Here is a 19835-nt window from a genome sequence, read left to right on the forward strand (position 1 = left end):
GGTGTTGGTGTGGAGGCAACTCAAAAGTCATCAAGGGAGTTTCACCCATATAAATCAAATTTTTTAATTTCCTCTGGATAAAGGAATCTCAACAAATAAATTGTAGATAAGGCATTATCAATATTTCATCCAGGAGCTAAATACAATTAGCCAGATGTTTCCTTCGTCCAGACTCAGTTGGAAATACTTTTTGATATTTGCAATGTCAAAACACTGGTTGCAACTGAACTAGCTGAAAGTAATAATAATGATTTTTATTCATTCTAATATATTCATCCTAGGAATAATAATACAAACAATAAAACTTGAGCTTTAGTGCCTTTTAGTAGAAAACCAAAAAAATCAACGAGTTACAAACAAATTAATATTAAGTCAAAATATAACTTCTCATAATAATAAATTAAAAATAATTAATAAAAAAGAGCAAAATCTGTTAACTAAAATTTTTATAAACCTATGAATAATAAGAACATCCATTTACAATGAATGCAGTGAAAGATAAAATAATTGTTCAAACGGACGTATAAAAAAAATTATAAAATAAAATATTTAATACATGTTCATCAATGTTCAAAATATGCTAATTTCTAGTTTTACAAACCAATGAATAATAAGAACATCCATTTACAGTGCAGTGAAAGATAAAATAATTGTTCAGATGGATGTTAAACAAAAAATTATAAGATAAAATATTCAATAATTTACAAATTTTAGTTGAAAACATTAATTCCACTTCTTTTGGGTCTGAATGGATAGGAAGTGTAAAGATATAGGCGGGAGTGGTACTGGAACTATGAATGAAAGTATGGATAGAATTCCATAGAGAGTATCTGATAGTGAAAGATCTGTCAAAAGCTACTATTCTGTGGGCCATTAAATACAAATCTGAAGACCAAGAATGGGTATTTTGAGAATTGATAGAGGATTTGAATTGAAGAATACCGGAAAAGTATAATGGACAGCAGGATTGTATGATTTGGTAGAAGGATGCCAGGTAGAGATGCGACATCGACAAAAAAACATCGATGTTTTTTTTAAGCATTTCAGTAACATAAGGTCTGTTCCAACGACAACGCATGCTCTAGCCAGTCAGAAGTGCTTTTCCAATCAAAGAATAGGACATCAACTACAAAAAACATCGATGTTTTAAAATATCGTTACAATACATTATATATTTCAGATAAAGTCTGTCCCAACGATCACGAATTCGACGACTTGTCAGAAGAGGTTTTCGAAACTAAGAATCCGACATCGACAACAAAAAACATCCATGTTTTAAAATATCGTTACTTACTTTACATTACAAAAATACATCGATGTTTCAAAATACATTACCCAAAATACATCGATGTTTCAAAATACATTACCCAAAATACATCGATGTTTTTGAACAACTATTTCAGAAACATGAGATATGTTCCAACGATCCCGCATTCTACGGCCTGTAAGAAGTGGTTTTTGAAATAAAGAATCCGACATCGACTACAAAAAACATGGATGTTTTAAAATATCGTTACTTACTATACATTACAAAAATACTTCGATGTTTTAAAATATCGTTACTTACAATACATCGCTGTTTCTGAACAACTATTTCAGAAACATGAGATCTGTCCCAACGATCCCACATTCTATTAAAACATCGATGATTTTTGTAGACGATGTCGGATTCTTAGATTCGAAAACCACTTCCGAATGGCCGGACTATACGTCATCGTTGGAACACACTTTGAGTTACTGAAATGGTTGTTCAAAAACATCGATGTATTTTTGGCAAAGATTTGTATGCAATGATATTTTAAAACATTGTTGTTCTTCTAGTCGTAATTTATCTTTATCATGTCGTTAGCGTGAAGGTTGGAGGTACTTTTTTATTCGACCACATTGTTGATAGGAATCTATTTATACTGTAAATTTTTGGTTTTCATTTTGTTAATTTTGGAAAAAAAAATGAAAAATTGTAAAAAAAAACATTTTAGTTTATTTCAAGTTCCCCATATACCTTACAACAGTAGTCAAAATGGGAGAATATTAAGGATGTGACTAAGAGCCTGCAGGTTTCAAAAGTTAGGTGATGAGAGAGAGAGAGAAAAAATGTATTATTCATTCATGCTGCCCAAATACATTGGGTTGCTACATTACACAGCATACTGATCAATCCGTGATCAGACTTATATAAATGATATATTTTAACATGATATAATAAAGTAGAAGGAAAACTTTTTTTTTCTTTTTCTCACAGTTTTCCTTTACAATCAATTCTACACACTAAATACAATTATTTCAATTTATTCCTTTTTTCCTTTCCCTTTCTTGTCCTTTCTATTTCACAATTTTTTCAACAAATTCACTTTCCCTAATGCCCTCTCTCAGATCCAGATGGATCAATGCTGCAGTGGAGCTTCCCATTGACAGCGGATCAGACCCAGTCCTCATACCTCCTGGGTGCGTACAGCATCACCGACGAGGTGTTAGCGGGGAGCCCGATGATGGCCTTGATACTCCTGCGGATATTGGTATCAATGCCCTCCAATATCGCAGGATGTATCAGTTATGAAGAGTTAGAACTACAACTTCAAAAAAAAGGAAAATAGGGACACTAAATGACACACATAAGCTCGACTAAGATACTGATTTATTCTCCTGTATAATCCTCTCTCTCTCTTTCTCTCTCTCTCTCTCTATATATATATATATATATATTCTGGCTTGTTTACATGGGGAGTTTAGGTATTAAGACTCATAATACCTATGCTCTGTTTATTACTTATCTTTGTAAGGAGAGCAGTCTGGAAAGGGTAAACAAGCCCCGGGAACAAGTATTGGTTGCCAACGTTGATCTTTTGTTCGAGCTTGAGGAGGCACGAGCTCACCAATTTATCGAGGTTATTAGTTAGATTTGTCACCATCTCTTGGTGTATGTATGTATCCCATATACATCCAAGATATTTGATGGTGTCCTCGGCTTTTGCCGTTTGGATGACCTCCGTATTCTCAAGGGAGAGCTTTGTTGACCGCAGCTCTCCTTTGTCTATAACGATACCCACACTTTTCTTTGCATTTATTGCCAGACCAATCTCCCCGAGCAGCCTCTGGACACTATTCATTATTCTTTCCGCAGAACCCCCGTCGCGCGCTGTTACAGACTGATCGTTCGCGAACCCTGTGAGAGCCACACTTGATCACTTTTCAGGTCGTACCCAAACTCCTGACCACAGAGCTCGCGGTAAAAGTGATCAATGGCTAGGTTGAACGGCGAAGGCGACAAGGGCCCGCCCTGAGGCACCCCCCGTAAGACACTGATCTGCCCAGTCGTTTGGGTTCCTATATTTTTATTTTATTTGTGATTAGGAGAGCCACGATCATATTTGAGAGGTCGGATGACACACCTCTCGCCTCCAGCGAACTATGTATCCATGACCAACGTTGTCAAAAGCATCAATCACGTCCAGAAAAACCACAGAACCTTCTCGATGATTCGGCGCACAATCGAATATATGGTTATTGGCCTCCAGGAGGAAATACTTTTTGGGTCTCCTTTTCCCTTGTAGACCAATATTGTGCGCCCTTGGCGTAGAGGCTCTGGTACATACCCCACCTTGAGCATGACCTTCGCAATATACTTAATTATGTGTGTTACCTCGAAGTATTTTATTGTGCAGACCAACACACCATCTGGCCCCGGCGATGTGTCCAACGATGTCGACTTGAGAGCCCTCTTCACCACCCGACTATCTATCACATCAAATTTGGCATCGGGGCGCATTTCTCATAATCCGCACGTTTGCGGATATTCTCTTTTTCAAAGAGGCTTCTGAAATGTTTCTCAATGTTGGCTATCTTGAATGGACATTGCTTGGGAGCGTCGGCGTTCATAATGCTCTGTACCACTTTTCCTGTCTATTGTAATAGTTATATTGAGCTAATTCATAGTGGTACTGCTCCTGCCGACGGTTTCTATCTGCCTTATTAGCTCTCTGCAGATTCGACACCTTCCCCACACCCTTGTCGGCCATTTCGATTTTATTTGTTTTTCTCATTTTATAGACTTTGATGGCAGGGTGCTGTGGGCCCGGCAGTTTGGCGTTAATATTTTTAAGGAAATTCCCCATTGCCTTGTCGAAATCCGCAGAGTTAAAATTTTTAACTGTCATAATATCTTGAAAGACAGCCGACCATCTACTTATTTCTAATTTTATATGGTCCATCTTCCCCTCTCCGACCTCATTATCACTTACAATGCTTAGTAGGCTCCTTAATTTTTTGTTGTTTGCCTCCCTGGGAAGCTTCTTCGTTACATGGGTCCCAAGACCTCTATCACCCTTAAAAGTCAGCCCACAGACTGGACAGACTTTATCAATTGTCTGTGGAGGGGGATCTAGTTTGTCCTGTTCTTTTTCCGTCTCCTCATTTGTCTGTGGTATTGTAGGCAATCTTGGGAAAACGTCACTAATTGACAACGTCTTGCCCAATACTACCCCTTTCTCATCCTGCCACTCGACCTTAACGCATTTTTTTTCGCCATCTCCAGCGGCATCCACAGACATCACGGAGACCACCACTGCTCCCTGAACAGGGCCTCCCGCTCTTGGAACCCATACAGTTTGTCCTAGTTCGATTCTCTCGGGCATTTGTTGGTCTGAACTCATATTTCATCAATAACTTACCAACAGATAAATGTAATAAGAATAATTCTGAAATAACGATTAGTTAGAAAAATATATGAACATGATGAATACAACTTTAAAATTGTTTAAAAATTAAATAAATAAATATATGTTCATATAAATATAAAATTATTGTTCATATGATAAAAACATCATGCACGTTAAAAATAAATAAATAGGTTAAAATTGATTAAAAAATATATTAGTCTCTAGGTTAAAATATATATACAAACATTTAAGATATAAATATGGTTAAAAAACCAGAAAACTCGTCAAAACAGTATAAATAAGTTAATATATGTGAGTCACTAGGTAAGTGAAATTACAAAAAGAAAAAAATATATAATTAAACAAAGAAGAAATCCAAATGATTACTTCTATATATCTGACCACTTCTATGAATAATGAATGTTTGTCTGTCCATGCTTGTAAACCGACTTTCTCACTGCAAAATAGAACGAAATACTAAAAGAGGATCCAAAAGAATAGAAACAAAAAATTAACAACTTTACCAGAGTTATAAATCAATTTCTTTCCCCCCAAACAATCATGGTACAATTGACTCTTCAATGCCTTCCAGCCATACATTCAATATTAATACTAATATGCAAAACAATCAAACACAATTTGATAAATAGCTACAAAAACATTCCCTATCATGTATAATATAGAAAAAAAAAACACCCAGGCTAGGGGAAAGAAGTAGAATACAATAGCACTGAAACTATCTATACATTCAAAAAGAAAACAAAAATTATAACAATACAATGTGTTGGCTCCTCCGATAACAGACGAAGTAATCTTCGAAGATATGGTAACCTTGATCGTCACGTCAGCTGGGGTGAGAGTGGTGGGGGGTGACAAGTCGGTCCTCTCGCTAAACTTCAAATCCTGATCCGATTTTCATGAAACTCGGCAGATAACTTTCTTGCCTCACTATCCTCGATTATGCCGATTGTCAATCGAACTGGACCAAAAAAACCGACCACACACGAGGATGATGTGGACCGGATGTGTGGCTGTCAACGGCCAGAGCCAAACAATCTAATTCAGGCGCTTTGAGATGGAAATGATAGGACAGGAGGTATTAAAAACATGGATTTTTCAGGAAAGGGTTAGGTCAAACAAACAGTCTAGATAGATCAGATAGAATTTTATGGGAGTATTATTAAGGAAATAGCTCCTGATCCTCCAAAATTGGACTAATAACCCAATCCCTTAAAAAACACCTTTACTAAACCTAAAAAAAATGCATATAAATAAATAGAATCAACAAAGATTTGAAAAACTATAACTAAAAATCAGTAGCCCAAGACAGGCTGATTCAGACAAACTAAAAAATAAGTGTCTTGGAACAGGGTTAGTATATATGGAAAGGTTTTAAGGTGTCTAGAACCTATTATAATAGTCTTAGTCTTGCATACATTCAGCTTAAGCTTGTCCTTTTGTAGCTGTTGATAAGTTGAGTGGTGGGAAGGACAGGTAAATTTGGAAATACATATGGTATTGGGAGTGATGAATCAGGGGAAAGTCATTCATGGATAGCAAATAGGGTGGGAGATTGTGAAGAACCCTGAGACACCACAGTAAAGGGACAATTATTTTGGATGGAAGTTAACCTGGAAAGACAATACAGTGGAAGGTAGGGGTGGGTCTATAATCTGAAGGGAAGGACTTGAATCAGTGCATAACACTGTTGTTTAAGGAAAGGTTTTGGAGTTAAGTTAAGAGGATTTTATGGTTAATTTTAGCTTTAGAAAAGTCAGGAAAGAAAAGGATGGTTAATTTGGAGGTCATGAGTTATTTTAAGGATAGCAAATTGCATTGAATAACCTAGTCGAAAGCTAGATTAGATAAGGTTAATGAGTGGAATTTTCTTCCAGGATTGGAAGGTTTAGGAGCATAGGATATAAAGTGCTTGTTCGGATCGTCTGGTATGAGATCTTTTTCAATCTGTAACTAGTCTGTAAGAATAGGACTCCTATATGAAAGGACAAAGATTATGCTTAATAACCTACTGGAAGATATTAACAAGATTGACAGGTAAATATTGGTGAATACACTTCTGAGAATAAAAAGAAATTCATCAAATTTGGAACCCAGGTGAACTCCATAAAGTATAACAGTTCTGAATTTCACCATTGTGTAATGGCTGCAAATACTATGGACTCCAGAGGCATTTTAAGAGCATAGAGGTATCTAGGATCACCAAGGATTGCCTGTACAAGGGTCATTGGCCCTGTGTTATTTTGTAGATTGGAATGGTGGAAACATCCTAGAACTCAGGAATTGACTTTGGCTGAAGGTTGAATCCACCGTGGAATTCAATTCTATCTACAGAGTGGTCTCTGTATATAATATTATCATAATACTAGAGAATGGAGACAGCAAACAAATGGCTCTACACCATTGTTACTATTCCCATTGTCAATACGGCAGGTCAACCACAGTGAGCAGAATATCTGGTGGAAGTAACCAAGGACACAGGAATATATTGAATGAACAGCTATGGACTCGAAGATGGATCAGCAGATCTAGACAGTGTTGAGCTGTTGGTGAGGGAGGTGGCACTCCGTCCATTCTAGACTTCTAAAATTGGAGATTAGCATCACAGAGGAGAGATGACTAGTGGCCGAATTTGGAGGTTGCCTTGCTCTCCATGTTGCAAGAGTTAAGAAGAATCACAATATACCATTGAGATATGAAGTAAATATTCCACTATTACATTAGCAGATATCAGACATAGATAGCACACACTGATGGAGGGAAAGAAAAGCATGAATACAATCTTATACTCCAAAGCCGTGGATGAATTGAGTGTGTTATGTGGTGTACTTAGTATTCTATAAGTGATGTGCATTTGTTTTTATTCTTTACATAATAAATAGTTGAACTCTTCTTAACAATGACATGATCTGGTGTTTTTATTTCCTTTTTATAAATTCATTAATGTGATGTGATAAACATGTTAAAAGTTTTGTATCAAAACACAATTTTTTAAGGTTGTTATATTTATAATGGCATAAAAAGCTATAAATATTACTTCTAAATTTCATTTCAGAGTTACATTTTCCCTCGGTAAGTTGGAAAATCAGATAAAAATTGTTGGGAAAATTTTAGATTTTGACCTCCTCCCTCCACTAAACAATTGTAGCAACATCCCTGATCACAATGGTGGTTTATTTTAATTTTAGAATTGCTAACTTGCAGTATACCTTTAACATTGCTATCAAAAATCAATGAATATAAACTAAATAGAATGCAGTTTCTAGTTAGATCAGATATTTCAAAAGTAAGAAGTATAAATTGATTATAATAAAAATAAGGGGTAAGTAAGACTAGAAACAGGTAACAAACTTTATTATCTATTCAAAGACAATAAAAAATAAAAACAACCTTATTTATACAACTAATGGTTAACTCAAAATCAAAACAGTAGTCAATCAAATAACAGAGGTGGTAAATTTATTCCATGATTTAAGTATAATATCAATAAAAAGTAATTTTATCAAAATGTATACATAATGAATAACTAATAAGTTATTAAGACTTAAACTGAATATCAAGATAAAATAATAAATAAAACCTTCTATAACACTGGAATGATAGATAACATGAGAATTTTGTAAGAAAAATATAAAAATATACATTCACCTAATATTTAGTTTGGCACAAGAACATTATAAGGCACATATATCAAAAGCTAGTATATTTTGGTCAACAGTGAACATGAAAAAAAGTCTTGTCTTAAATAGAATGTATTAAAACAAGCTTTATCACAAAAGTAAAACTGATACAATTTAATGACTATTCATCCAATTGTATAGCACTAATTTTACTCAATTCGATCTCAGGCAGTGTAACTTGCGTTGAATTTGATCCAATATTCTGAAAATGGTAAGAAACAATACCAATCAAATCATTAATGTCTGTAGCTGGACCTGAAATACATTCAAGCATTGCCTTCTTAAATTCTTCTGGTCCCTAAAAAAAATAAATAACAAATGCAAAAACAATGACAAATGTAGTACAAACATAAAATTATCATATTTGGTTTTTTTATATTTATATCTATGAGTTGTTGTTTTTATACAATTTCCTATTGGGATATTAACAGGTTTAGAGAAAGAGTGAAAGAAATTATGAACATGAGATATTAAGTGCACCAGTTATTGACAGGTTAACCTCTATTTTTAAATATGAAGAGTTTAGTGCTAACAACCTAAATCAAATTTGGGGCCAGTTGTAAGCTAAAGGTTTAGTTGACAACTGGCACCAAACTCAATACTCACCAAGGAAGTCTACATCCAACCACTAATTTAATCAATTCACTAACCCAATAAGGGGCCAGGTACCCATTTTATAGAAGCTGTAAATGTATCATGGGAGAGAATAAATCAGCAGCCGAAAAAAACAATATTTCACATAATGTTTTTTATATTGTCAAATGCACAACCTTTCCTCTGAGTGTATTTAATGCTTATTATATATCAATTGCTTTATTTATTACTATTTTTTTTTTTTAGCAGAATAAAAACAAACAATTATAAAACATAATAAATGAGTTTTAATGTATAAAAACCAAAAGTCACTTCAAGTAAAGTAAAAAAACACAATTTTTTTTTAGGAAAAATTAAATCAGATTCGGTTTTAGGGTGTTTTGAAACCCCAAATACGAATTTTCATACATATCAAAAATTAGAAATTTTTGGACTTGATTTTTTTCTGCAGATGTCCCACATTAAAAAATAAATTCATAATTCATCACAATTTTTTCCATTCCTACAACTGTTAGAAAACTGAATTTTCACTCCTCCAAACTATATCAATATCTTTCAGATTTTAAGATTTCATAACTGAGAAAAAGTAGTTTCAAATAAATAACAACTTCTTTAACATTTTATTCTAAATATTGAGTTCTGATTTGTAGGTCTGGTTTGTACCATTTTGTGTAGTTTAATGAACCCGAAACCACTCTAAAGTAGGGTGTAGATTGGTGGAGTCATGTTGAAATTAATACAATTTTTGAGATAATAAAAAAAAAATTGAAGGCAAAAATTTTGAACAAAAAACTCGAGTAATATTTTTATCACCAAAACCCAGTAATTCTTTCAGTACCTATGCACAAAACAAGAAAAGACATATTAAAAAAAAGCTTTCTATTTTCATTCAATTTTAATAAATTTCTTGAAATCAATAACTCAATCAAAATACAATACTTGCAATAAATTCTTAAGTTTTTACCTAAATATCAAATATAATTCAACAATATAGTAACTAAAAATGCTTAAAATGAATAAACCACCTTAGTGAGGAAAATATAATACATTCAACTTCTCAAATCTCCGAATCATTAATCTCTGATTTATTATACAGTATCGTAGTTAATAATGGTCCAATTTTCTTGCTATTTCTCAGGGATTCTTAAGACATGTACTCTGGTTTTTAATTAATTTAAAAATACTAGTAGCTTTACTATAATTGCAGATGTAACTCTATTTGAAAATTTCTTTCAAACAGAACCTTCTTTCGCTGTTTGGTTTAGTACTTTTTCATAAAAAGGGATTTAGCCAACAGAAATAATACATGAAATGTTAAATCAATGTGAATGGGTTGTCATAGCTATGCCATTTCTGCTAATAATGGTCTGATTTAGAAGATTTTTCTTTGTTTTGTAGGGAACTTAGCGAGCTTTCAAACAACAGGTACAAACTGAAGACAATACTTTGTTTCCTACTATTTCTCAGGGATTCTTGGGACTTGTGTTCTGGTTTATTAACTTAAAAATACTGGTAGCATCTACATTTTAGATCTAATCATACACTCTATGTAAAAACTTCTTTTAAATGGTACCTCCTTTTTGCCATTTGGTTCAGTATTTCTTCTTAAAAAGGGATTTATCCAACATAAATAATACATAAGAGGGACTCAACTAAAGTACTTGTTATGCAGATTTATCAGTAGACATAGACTAATAGCCTATACAGCATTTAAGATGTTCTAGTAATTAATATTTTACTATTCTCACCTTGGACCACATTGTTTTAAGTACCATATAATCCACTGCTGGTGAAGATTCATAAGTTAAAAGATTTCTAAGAACTAGCGCCCTTCTTCTATGCTTAAATTCCTTCAAATATGGTAAAAAAATTGGTTTCAGGCTTGACTGCACATCTCTCTTAACTAATTTTGTACAAAGTCTTTCATCAACTTCATCAACTGTACAAACATACTGGAGCATCTCCTGAGAAATATTCTGATCTGGATTTTCACTATCTTCAGAAAGATGAGCAAGAATCTATAAACAAAAGAAGTAATTTCTAAGGGATCACAGCCATTATCATTTTAGTAAAATTATAGTTTTAAAAGACTAGAATTTTATAATATTTAATGAAATTATTTGTAATTTGTTTAGAACTTAATAATAATAATAATGTTTTAAGTACATAAGTACAGCTATTTGTGAAACAATTAAATAATTGATGGTAAAAATTCTTTTATCATTTAAATATTTTATTATAAGAAAACATATTAACAATTGGTAAATTGTAATTAACTAAATTTAGAATGATTTACAGATCTGAGCGATTCTAGCTTGTTATTACCATTGAAAGAGAAACCCAGAGGCAGTTATTATCTAGAGTGTTAAAGAAGAGCTTTAAGTAAAACGGAATCGAGATGAAGTTCTGCCACTGTGGACAGTTGACTTTGAATTTGATATTCCTAAAATATGATGGAGCATCAAAATTTTTCAATGCAAAATACTCAAAACTTTATTAGCCAATATAGCATTGGGGGCTTATGGTTGTCAAGGTTTTTTCTGGGAACAAATATATGCCCAACTAAATCAGGTTAGAAAATGTTCAATTCAGTTCAGAAAATTATTCATTAATATCCAATAAAATTTAGTGACAAAAATTTGAAATGCATTTGGTGAGCAAAAACTAACTAACAGAAATAAAGATTTTTACATAATATATATAAATGAATTTAAATTATAAATAGGCAATTTTATATTGTTTATGTTAATCAAAATTATGCAAGTCTCATTATAAGAAATTGATTAAATTAATTCCAATCGTAATCAAATTCTGAACATAATGTAATTATGCAAACTAACTCCAGTCTGATCGGTCGAACTAGGATTTTGGCAAATTTATTTTACTCAAAACTTAATTAACTGAGTTATTTATCCATATAATTTAGAAGAAACTGTTATAGAACATGATTTATATTTTTGTGGTTATCAATACGAAGAATTATTTTTATTTCTATAAACATGTTTTGTCATTTTTATAAAATCTGGTTCTGGTCTTATTCAAGATAAAAATAAATCTTTTCTTAACAGGACCAGATTTTTTTTTATGCTGTGGCCTTGAAGAGTTCAAAGACTCATTTTAATAGTAACATTTTATTCAGAGTAAAATTTATTATAAGATAGCAAAGTTTGTTAAACTACTTTGGGACCATACTATCACATTTTTGTTCAGCCTCAAGTGTTTTGTTGAACTATATATTTCAGGTAGTAAAAACAATATGTTGTATACCTCATTTACTAATTCAGCTCTGCACTGGCTGTCAAGACATTTAATGTTATTTTTATTTAATAAAATTTTAGCTAATGTCCTGAGAGACATGGAAGAAACGCTTTTCTTGCATTTTTTCTTAATATAAGCATATACATTGGCAAATCCATATACAACAGACTTGAATTTTTCTATTAATTCATATCTGAAAATTAAAATTAATAATAGAAAATCAATCATGAAGGAAAACTAAACAGCAATAGTAACATACTTATTTAGAAAATAATAAAATAGATAAATTGTTCTATTAAATAAATAAATAAAATGAAGGAACATCATTGAAAATTATATTCTATCATAATTTGTTAATTACAGGAATACTTTGTAAAAAGACTCCCATTTATAACAATTTCCAAACTATAGCTCTTTTTCCTTAATCCTGGATCAGAATGGTGGTTTTCTGATGAAACTCAATTTATTATAACGTTCCAATTTCCCAGCTATAATGCTCTGAATTGAGTTTTTCTATAATACTTTAGATAAATCTAATTCAAACCAAAAATATATTGCTTGGTGATCATAAAGTACTGAAGGAACTAAATAATTCACATTATGAAAAGAATTTAAATTAAATCAGCCAACAAATGTTTTGAACATGTTGAACATCAATGTTACAGAAGAATCATACCTTTTCCCATATTCTGAATGATTTTTATGTGCAAGAGGAAATATACGAAAATTATATTTTTAAAATTAATTATGAGAGATAGTTGACCGTGAATGACGTGCTAGGAAATGATAAGTTGGGAGTGCGGTCAAATGAAACACAAATAAGTTGGTTTAGCTTATTTAATTGTGCCAACGTTTTGGCTAGAGTTTCTAGCCTTCATCAGGGCTAACAACAGAACAAGATAACAACCAATAAGTATAGAAAATAAAAAATAAAATATAAACAGAATGACATAAAGTGGATAATTTTACAGATTGGAATTAATAAAATGAAGTGATGAGAGAATTGGAAAACAAAATGTATACATAGATAATTGAAAAAGTAGGTAAAATAACATAATTAAGGAAATAAAATGAAAATAAAGTTATATAATGCAAAGAAGTATAAATATATTAGTTATTAATAATTTAAAAATTGAAATATGGAAAGAAAAAGAAAATTGAGAGAAAGAAAATATAAAAATATGCAAACATAATAATTGATAAAAAGGCAAAATATAAGTAAAGTTTAACAAAAGAGATGAAAGAAGAAAAAAAAATTATTTTTAAAAACAACAATAATAATATATGGTGAACATAAAAATTACTTTTTTAATAAATGAACTATTTGTGAATATGTTAATGATAAGTTGTGCTTGTCGGTTTATAAATTGATGGAAGAAGGTTCTAATTGAATATAGAGGCTTTCAGAGATAAGTCTTTTTTCATGGTTACGAACTGTAGCAAGTATAGACGTTTTTTTGAAATTGAAGGAATGATTTAAAGAAAGAGAATGTTCCGAAAGTTTAGAGGGAAAATGATTATGTGAGGAAACAGAATATTTGTGTTGTTTGATATGCTATTTTAAGAGATTTTTGGTTTTGCCTATGTAAGCAGAGTTACAATTAAGGGTGGAGCAAGTGATGCGGTATACAATATGTGATCGGTGTAGAGGAGGGATAGGGTCTTTTAGTTTAGTGTAAATATTAGATAGTGTGTTGTGAGGTCTTTTGAATAATATCGGAAAGAGAGGGGATGTATGGTAGTGATCTGTATAAGGTGTAGAAAGGGGTTGTGAAGAATTAGGTGAAGTGGTGAGACGATTTTTGTAGTTGTATAAAAGTTTGTGAATGATATGGAGAGGGAAGTTAGTAGCTAAGAGTATTTGTTTCATGCGGTGTGTTTTTTTTCATGGAAATGGGAATCAGAAAGGGAAAGGCCACGGTGAATAAGGTTTTTGGCACTCTCACACGCTTTTTTCCTCTCAATATTTTCTACTTTTTATTTTTTACCCACTTGTAACATTTCCTCTTAAAAACACTTAGTCATTGTTGTAATGTCTTTTCTAATTCAAAGTTTAGCCGTTATTGCCGTAGTATAACATTTGACGTTTGGTTTCCAAGCTAACAGGTTCGTTTTATTATTTTTTTCCCCCTATCTTTATTTTACCACCCCTTCTTTTCTCAGTTTTCCTCACCCACGTTATCAGTTATGTTCACCATACATTATTACTGTTGTTTTTAAAAATAATTTTTTTTTCTTCTATTTATCTCTTTTATTAAACTTTATTTATATTTTGCCTTTTTATCAATTATTATGTTTACATATTTTAATATTTTCTTTCTCTCAATTTTCTATTTCTTTCCATATTTCAATTTTTAAATTATTAATAACTAATATATTTATACTTCTTTGCATTATATAACTTCAATTTCATTTTATTAATTCCATTCTGTTTATATTTTATTTTTTATACTTATTGGTTGTTATCTTGTTCTGTTCTTAGCCCTGATGAAGGCTAGAAACTCTAGCCGAAACGTTGGCACAATTAAATAAGCTACACCAACTTATTTGTGTTTCATTTGACCGCACCCCCAACCATCATCTCCTAGTATATTTTTAAAAATACTTTAAACCAGGAGCATCACAGTGTAGATTTAAGAGCTTTTATTTATTTTTTTATTTGAGGATTAAATAAATTTTAAAATTAATTTCAGTAGTTTTTGTAATTTTCCAAGTTATAGTAATCTTAATCTGAGGGTCTTAGGAGAATATTATAATGAATCTTGAATGAATATAGTACAATTAAGCCCACTCAGGTAGGCCATATAAATATATTAAAATAAGATTTTAACAACAATATTTTAACGTAAAACTTCAGAATTTTTAGAAATAAATTCACTTCATTGGGGAAAATGAACACCACACAATATCAATTATTTGTAAATTTAAGTGAATTTTGTAATTAACAAGAACATTATTTTGTTTATCCATAGCAGAATAGTTGAGACTTATCACAATATAAATAACTTTAATATTTTAATTATTAGAACAAATCATTATTTATGACCAGAAAGCGGTATAAATGAGATTATATAATTTAATTTATACAAATGAACAATAGCAGAAATTTTATTTATTTACTTGAATGACACCTGAAGATTAATTTCTTATTTATAATTGTACAATATTCAAATAATTTCAACATTCAACATTATTAGCTGGTGATCAGTATTATACAATGAAGTTTTTAATCTCAAGAGTTATCATTCTTGTCCATATGAATTTAATCATCTAATACATTATTACATTATTATTTAAAAAAATAAATTCGAAAACAAACTAATTATTTTTCCTTTCTTGACTATACAATTAATATCTACTACCAGTTAGTATTAGTGTGAGTTAGATATCTCAAAGTAGACAGGATCATTTCCCACCATATGTCAGAAATTAAAAGGCAGGGCATCATCGAAAAAAAAAAAACAAGATCATTTCACCAGTCACAGCAACAGATTAGGTTTACTTTGGTAATAATTCCTAAACAAGATGGTTGCATATACCTTTATGTGGATTGTCAATGAGTTTTTGAATCAGGAGAATAATTTTATTTGACACATTGATAATATTTGGGACATCCTCCTAAATTCATGATATTTCTACAAACTTGATCTCTAGAAATCCTATCTGCTTCGAAAGGTCAGCAGAATGATCCATATAATTTCCATTCTCAGAAGTATCGTATGGATCAGCTAGGCTTCTGAATTATATTTAAACGATACATTGTTCATCCAGAAAGAAATTGAAGCCTTCAATTGTGTCTGCAGCAACTTACAGAATATGATCTGCATCTTAACGGAAAGAAATGCCTGTTCTCAGAACAGGAAATAGAATATTTAGGTCAATTAATATCCACTATCTGCTTATCTTCAGAAAATGTCATAGCTGTACAGAATATACCTCACCCAACCAATATGGATGAACTTTGACAGTTTTCATAATTTATTAATCCTGATTCTTACCAGATTTATCAATTCTTTATTGTTTCCTAAAGGATTTACTCTGTAAATGTCAATGTTTTGTCAGAGGTTCATCATGAAAAACAGCATTTCTGAGACTCGAAGATGAATTCTGCAGTGATAGAGTTTTAATTCCATATGATCCAATGTAGTCATCTGCAACTGTTCAAAGGTTCAACTATAGATGTGAGGTTAGCCAAAGTTGCAGCATTTCTACCAAGGATAGGAAAAACTCCTTGCCTACTCTTTGATCCTAACAGCTGTCAATTGGGAAGGGAAGCATTGGGCATCTGAGGGAGCCAATTTTATAAGTACCCTGAGATCATGAAGATGAAGCAATTAGCTGATTGGTTTGTTAACTGGCCTGGTATTGATAGCGATATTGAAAAGCTTGTTTCTGGATGTAAGAAGTGTGCTTTGAATATGTTAGGCCAAGCGAGAATCCCATTCGATTTGAGAGAAAAACCTAGTAACAACTGGCAAGGAGTATTCATAGACTATGAAGGCCTTAATAATTACCATTTGTTAATTTGGAATGATGCTAAATCTGAGAGAGCAACAGTAAAAGCTTTAAAAACACACCTATTAGTGCTTTAGCAATAATACTGTTAAAAAATACCTTCACTTCACATGAATTCCCCAACTTTCCTGTCCCAGATAATGACTCAATTGTTCAAAGTAAGGGGTTACATTTATACTCCACTAAGATGGTATCCTCCAGAAGTTCACCTGAGGACAACGCGCTAAAAAGGAATTGGCTGACCATCATATCCAATTGCTGAAACACCAACACAAGTCCATCGCTAACGATGATGTTTCAGTGGAAGAGAAAGAAGATATTGTTCAGATACCAAACAACTCCACTTGCTTGTGGGAAGTCTCTTGTGGAACTACAATGGAAGTCTCTTAAAACCCCTGATTCTATCAGTGATAGTCTCTTCAAATGGAGGAGACTGTCATGAACCTGATTGCAGCAACACTGAGTAACTCTAACCTCTGTAGTAACTAAATATTACTAATGATATAATTAATAATTGAGTTTTTAATATACATTCCAGTTTTCAGTTTTGTAATACATTGAAATAATAACAGTGTTATTAAAAAAATAAATAAATAAATAAAACCAAATAACCTTATTATGATGTCTGACCAAAATTAACTCTGAAACAGATTGATTTATCATTTAAAAATTGAACCTTTAACTATCTAACAATTGTTGGTGGTAAAAATAAATAAAATTTATGTTAGATCCAAAAAAAAAAAGTTTTACCTTTTTAGAGCTTGTAGAAGTATAAAGGGAGAATACTCATAAGGTTCATAACACATCAACACAACAGGTTTAGTTCCACATTTATCTAACCAATTAATGAAATTGTTCAAACTTACAATTTCTGTATTTGTTTTAATTACCTGCAACAAAGTAAAATAAAAAATAAATAACTCACATTATAAAGCCATAAAATACTTGAAACTGAATAACCACTCAGAAAGAATTTAAGACTATAGTACATTAATTTAAAAATACAGTAGCGGTGTACTTATCTATCTAGATCAGCATACTGAAACCCAGATAATCCAGAACTTTTTTTCCCACCCATTTTCCCTTAAGTACTTTTGTTTTTGTTCATACTAAAGTGATACAAATTATATTACGTAATGCTAACCAAAATTTGTAATATGAATTATCCAACTTAAGATGAGTTATCAGAGAGAGTAACGGTAGAAGAGACAGGAGACATCAGGAGGGTAGGAGACATTAATCTCCCAAAACTTCTTAAGAAGTACAAGACTGGCCTTGATACTAGATATGACCAGAGTATATAGCCAGCTCGCAGAGTATAAATGAAAATAAAAACATATATGCTATAAAAATATATTATAAATCATATTTGATTTATATATATACCACTCTAAGTATGGAAGCTATTAAAAAATAAATTTAAATGAAAAATAAAACTGTCAAATTTATTTTAAAAAGTTATAGAAAACAAAGAGATGAGTGAAAATTAAATGTGATCGATAGCCTGTAACAGACATGAATTTAAAAGCTACTATCCTGTAAACAGTCTCATTCAATAAGAGAGAACATTCCATATAATTTCCATAAGAATATTTCAATAAATGGGTTACTCTTAATACTTAGTAATGTTATTTCTTTAGATGCTCCAGCCCTTGTGAAGAGTGAAATCTGTTAACTATTTTTTTTTTTTTTTTAAATATTTATTTATTGCTATTTACAACTGTACATTATAATATATTTAGTAAATCTGATCTAAGTTTAACTATTTTAAAAATGAAAATGAGAGATAAAATGTTCTTTCTGATAATATTTCTTGGAAACAACATGCAATAATGCTGGCAGTGAAAAATAAAATTATAAAATTAATTGGGGGAGGATTGTTGAAAAGTAAAATAAAAAAATTGCAATCCGGTCAAACATTGACAAGTAATGTGATATGCGAAAACTACTCTTATATTGGTAACTACTCATTATAGAAAGTAATAATTGACTTAGTATTTTACAAACCATTCCATTGGTGAGTTTTCTTAACGAACGATACATGCCAATAGATAATGTATAAAGCTGAATTTTTCGACTGGAAGAATAAGTTATATTTCGGTGAGGCATAATATACTCATCAAAAGAAGAATTCTGGTGATGAGCACTAATATGGCATATCTCATCCAAAAGATAACGACCAGTTGTATCAATTTCCCAAGTAAGAAAATTGAACTCTAACTGCTTCGCAGCCATCTAAAAATCAAATAAAGTAATTACAGAATTATTACACAATATAAGCCTAAAAACTTGTTAAATAAGTAAAACTTTGATTAATAAGAGAATTATACAAATAAAATATCTGAATAAATGATAAAAATTAACATTAGAGAAAACAATAGATTTTATTTTATTTTAATCATAAAAACTACATCAATAAATCAATGTACCACATACATATACCCTCTTGTATACATATACCAACCCTTAACAAATGAAGAATGTTGGGAGGCTTTTTGGTCCTAAAAGATTGGAAGAGGTATACACCTCAGAAATACTGATGCTGGAAAACGGGGTAAAGTCACTTTAACTCAGCATACCGATAGGAGACATAGGAATACCAAAGATGAATCTAATAAAACAATTTCTCAGTCCATTCAGTCTTATTTTTTACCTACCAGATAAAATTATGTATGGTAGCACAAGGTATCCATAGTAAAAATGGGGAAAGAATTATAATTAAAAAAGGAAATTAAGAATTATAGAAGGAGAAACTATTAATAGGCATATCATAAAATTTAGGTGGGAACAAAATGTTGGAAGATCAATGATTGACTGTGTGTAATAATAAATGTTTATAATTTATAAGATTAATATAATTTTGTTTTTGTTTTAATTCATTGTTTATTCAAAATGACCAATGTTTAAGTTAGTTGGCTAGAGTTCTATTTAACTGGTAAACATTTTACTATGTCTGTTTTATCATTAAAATTAGAGAGAAGAGAAAGAAATGCTTTATTCATTCATGCTGCCCAAATACATCAGGTTGCCACATTACACAGCATACTGATCAATCCGTGATCGGACATGTATAAATTACATATTTTTATATGATATAATATAATAGAAAGATAAC

The 19835-nt window shown here is 31.3% G+C and overlaps 1 protein-coding gene across 1 annotated transcript in view; it reads right to left on the bottom strand.

The window, feature by feature from the left end:
- Window positions 1-8332: 8332 nt before the first annotated feature.
- The window catches only part of exu (exuperantia), a 16858-nt gene continuing 5355 nt past the window's right edge, over window positions 8333-19835 (bottom strand). Inside the window, exons 2-6 of the mRNA XM_014422686.3 lie at window positions 18728-18955; window positions 17471-17610; window positions 12215-12398; window positions 10696-10965; window positions 8333-8651 (exon numbers count right to left, since the gene is read on the bottom strand). Of these exons, the coding sequence (XP_014278172.1) occupies window positions 8475-8651; window positions 10696-10965; window positions 12215-12398; window positions 17471-17610; window positions 18728-18955 (999 nt within the window). The 3' untranslated portion in view covers window positions 8333-8474. The remainder of the gene's footprint in view (window positions 8652-10695; window positions 10966-12214; window positions 12399-17470; window positions 17611-18727; window positions 18956-19835) is intronic.

Source organism: Halyomorpha halys, unplaced genomic scaffold (genome assembly GCF_000696795.3).
Source record: "Halyomorpha halys isolate HHAL.00 unplaced genomic scaffold, Hhal_1.1 Scaffold386.1, whole genome shotgun sequence".
In the NCBI taxonomy this organism is placed as follows: domain Eukaryota; kingdom Metazoa; phylum Arthropoda; class Insecta; order Hemiptera; family Pentatomidae; genus Halyomorpha; species Halyomorpha halys.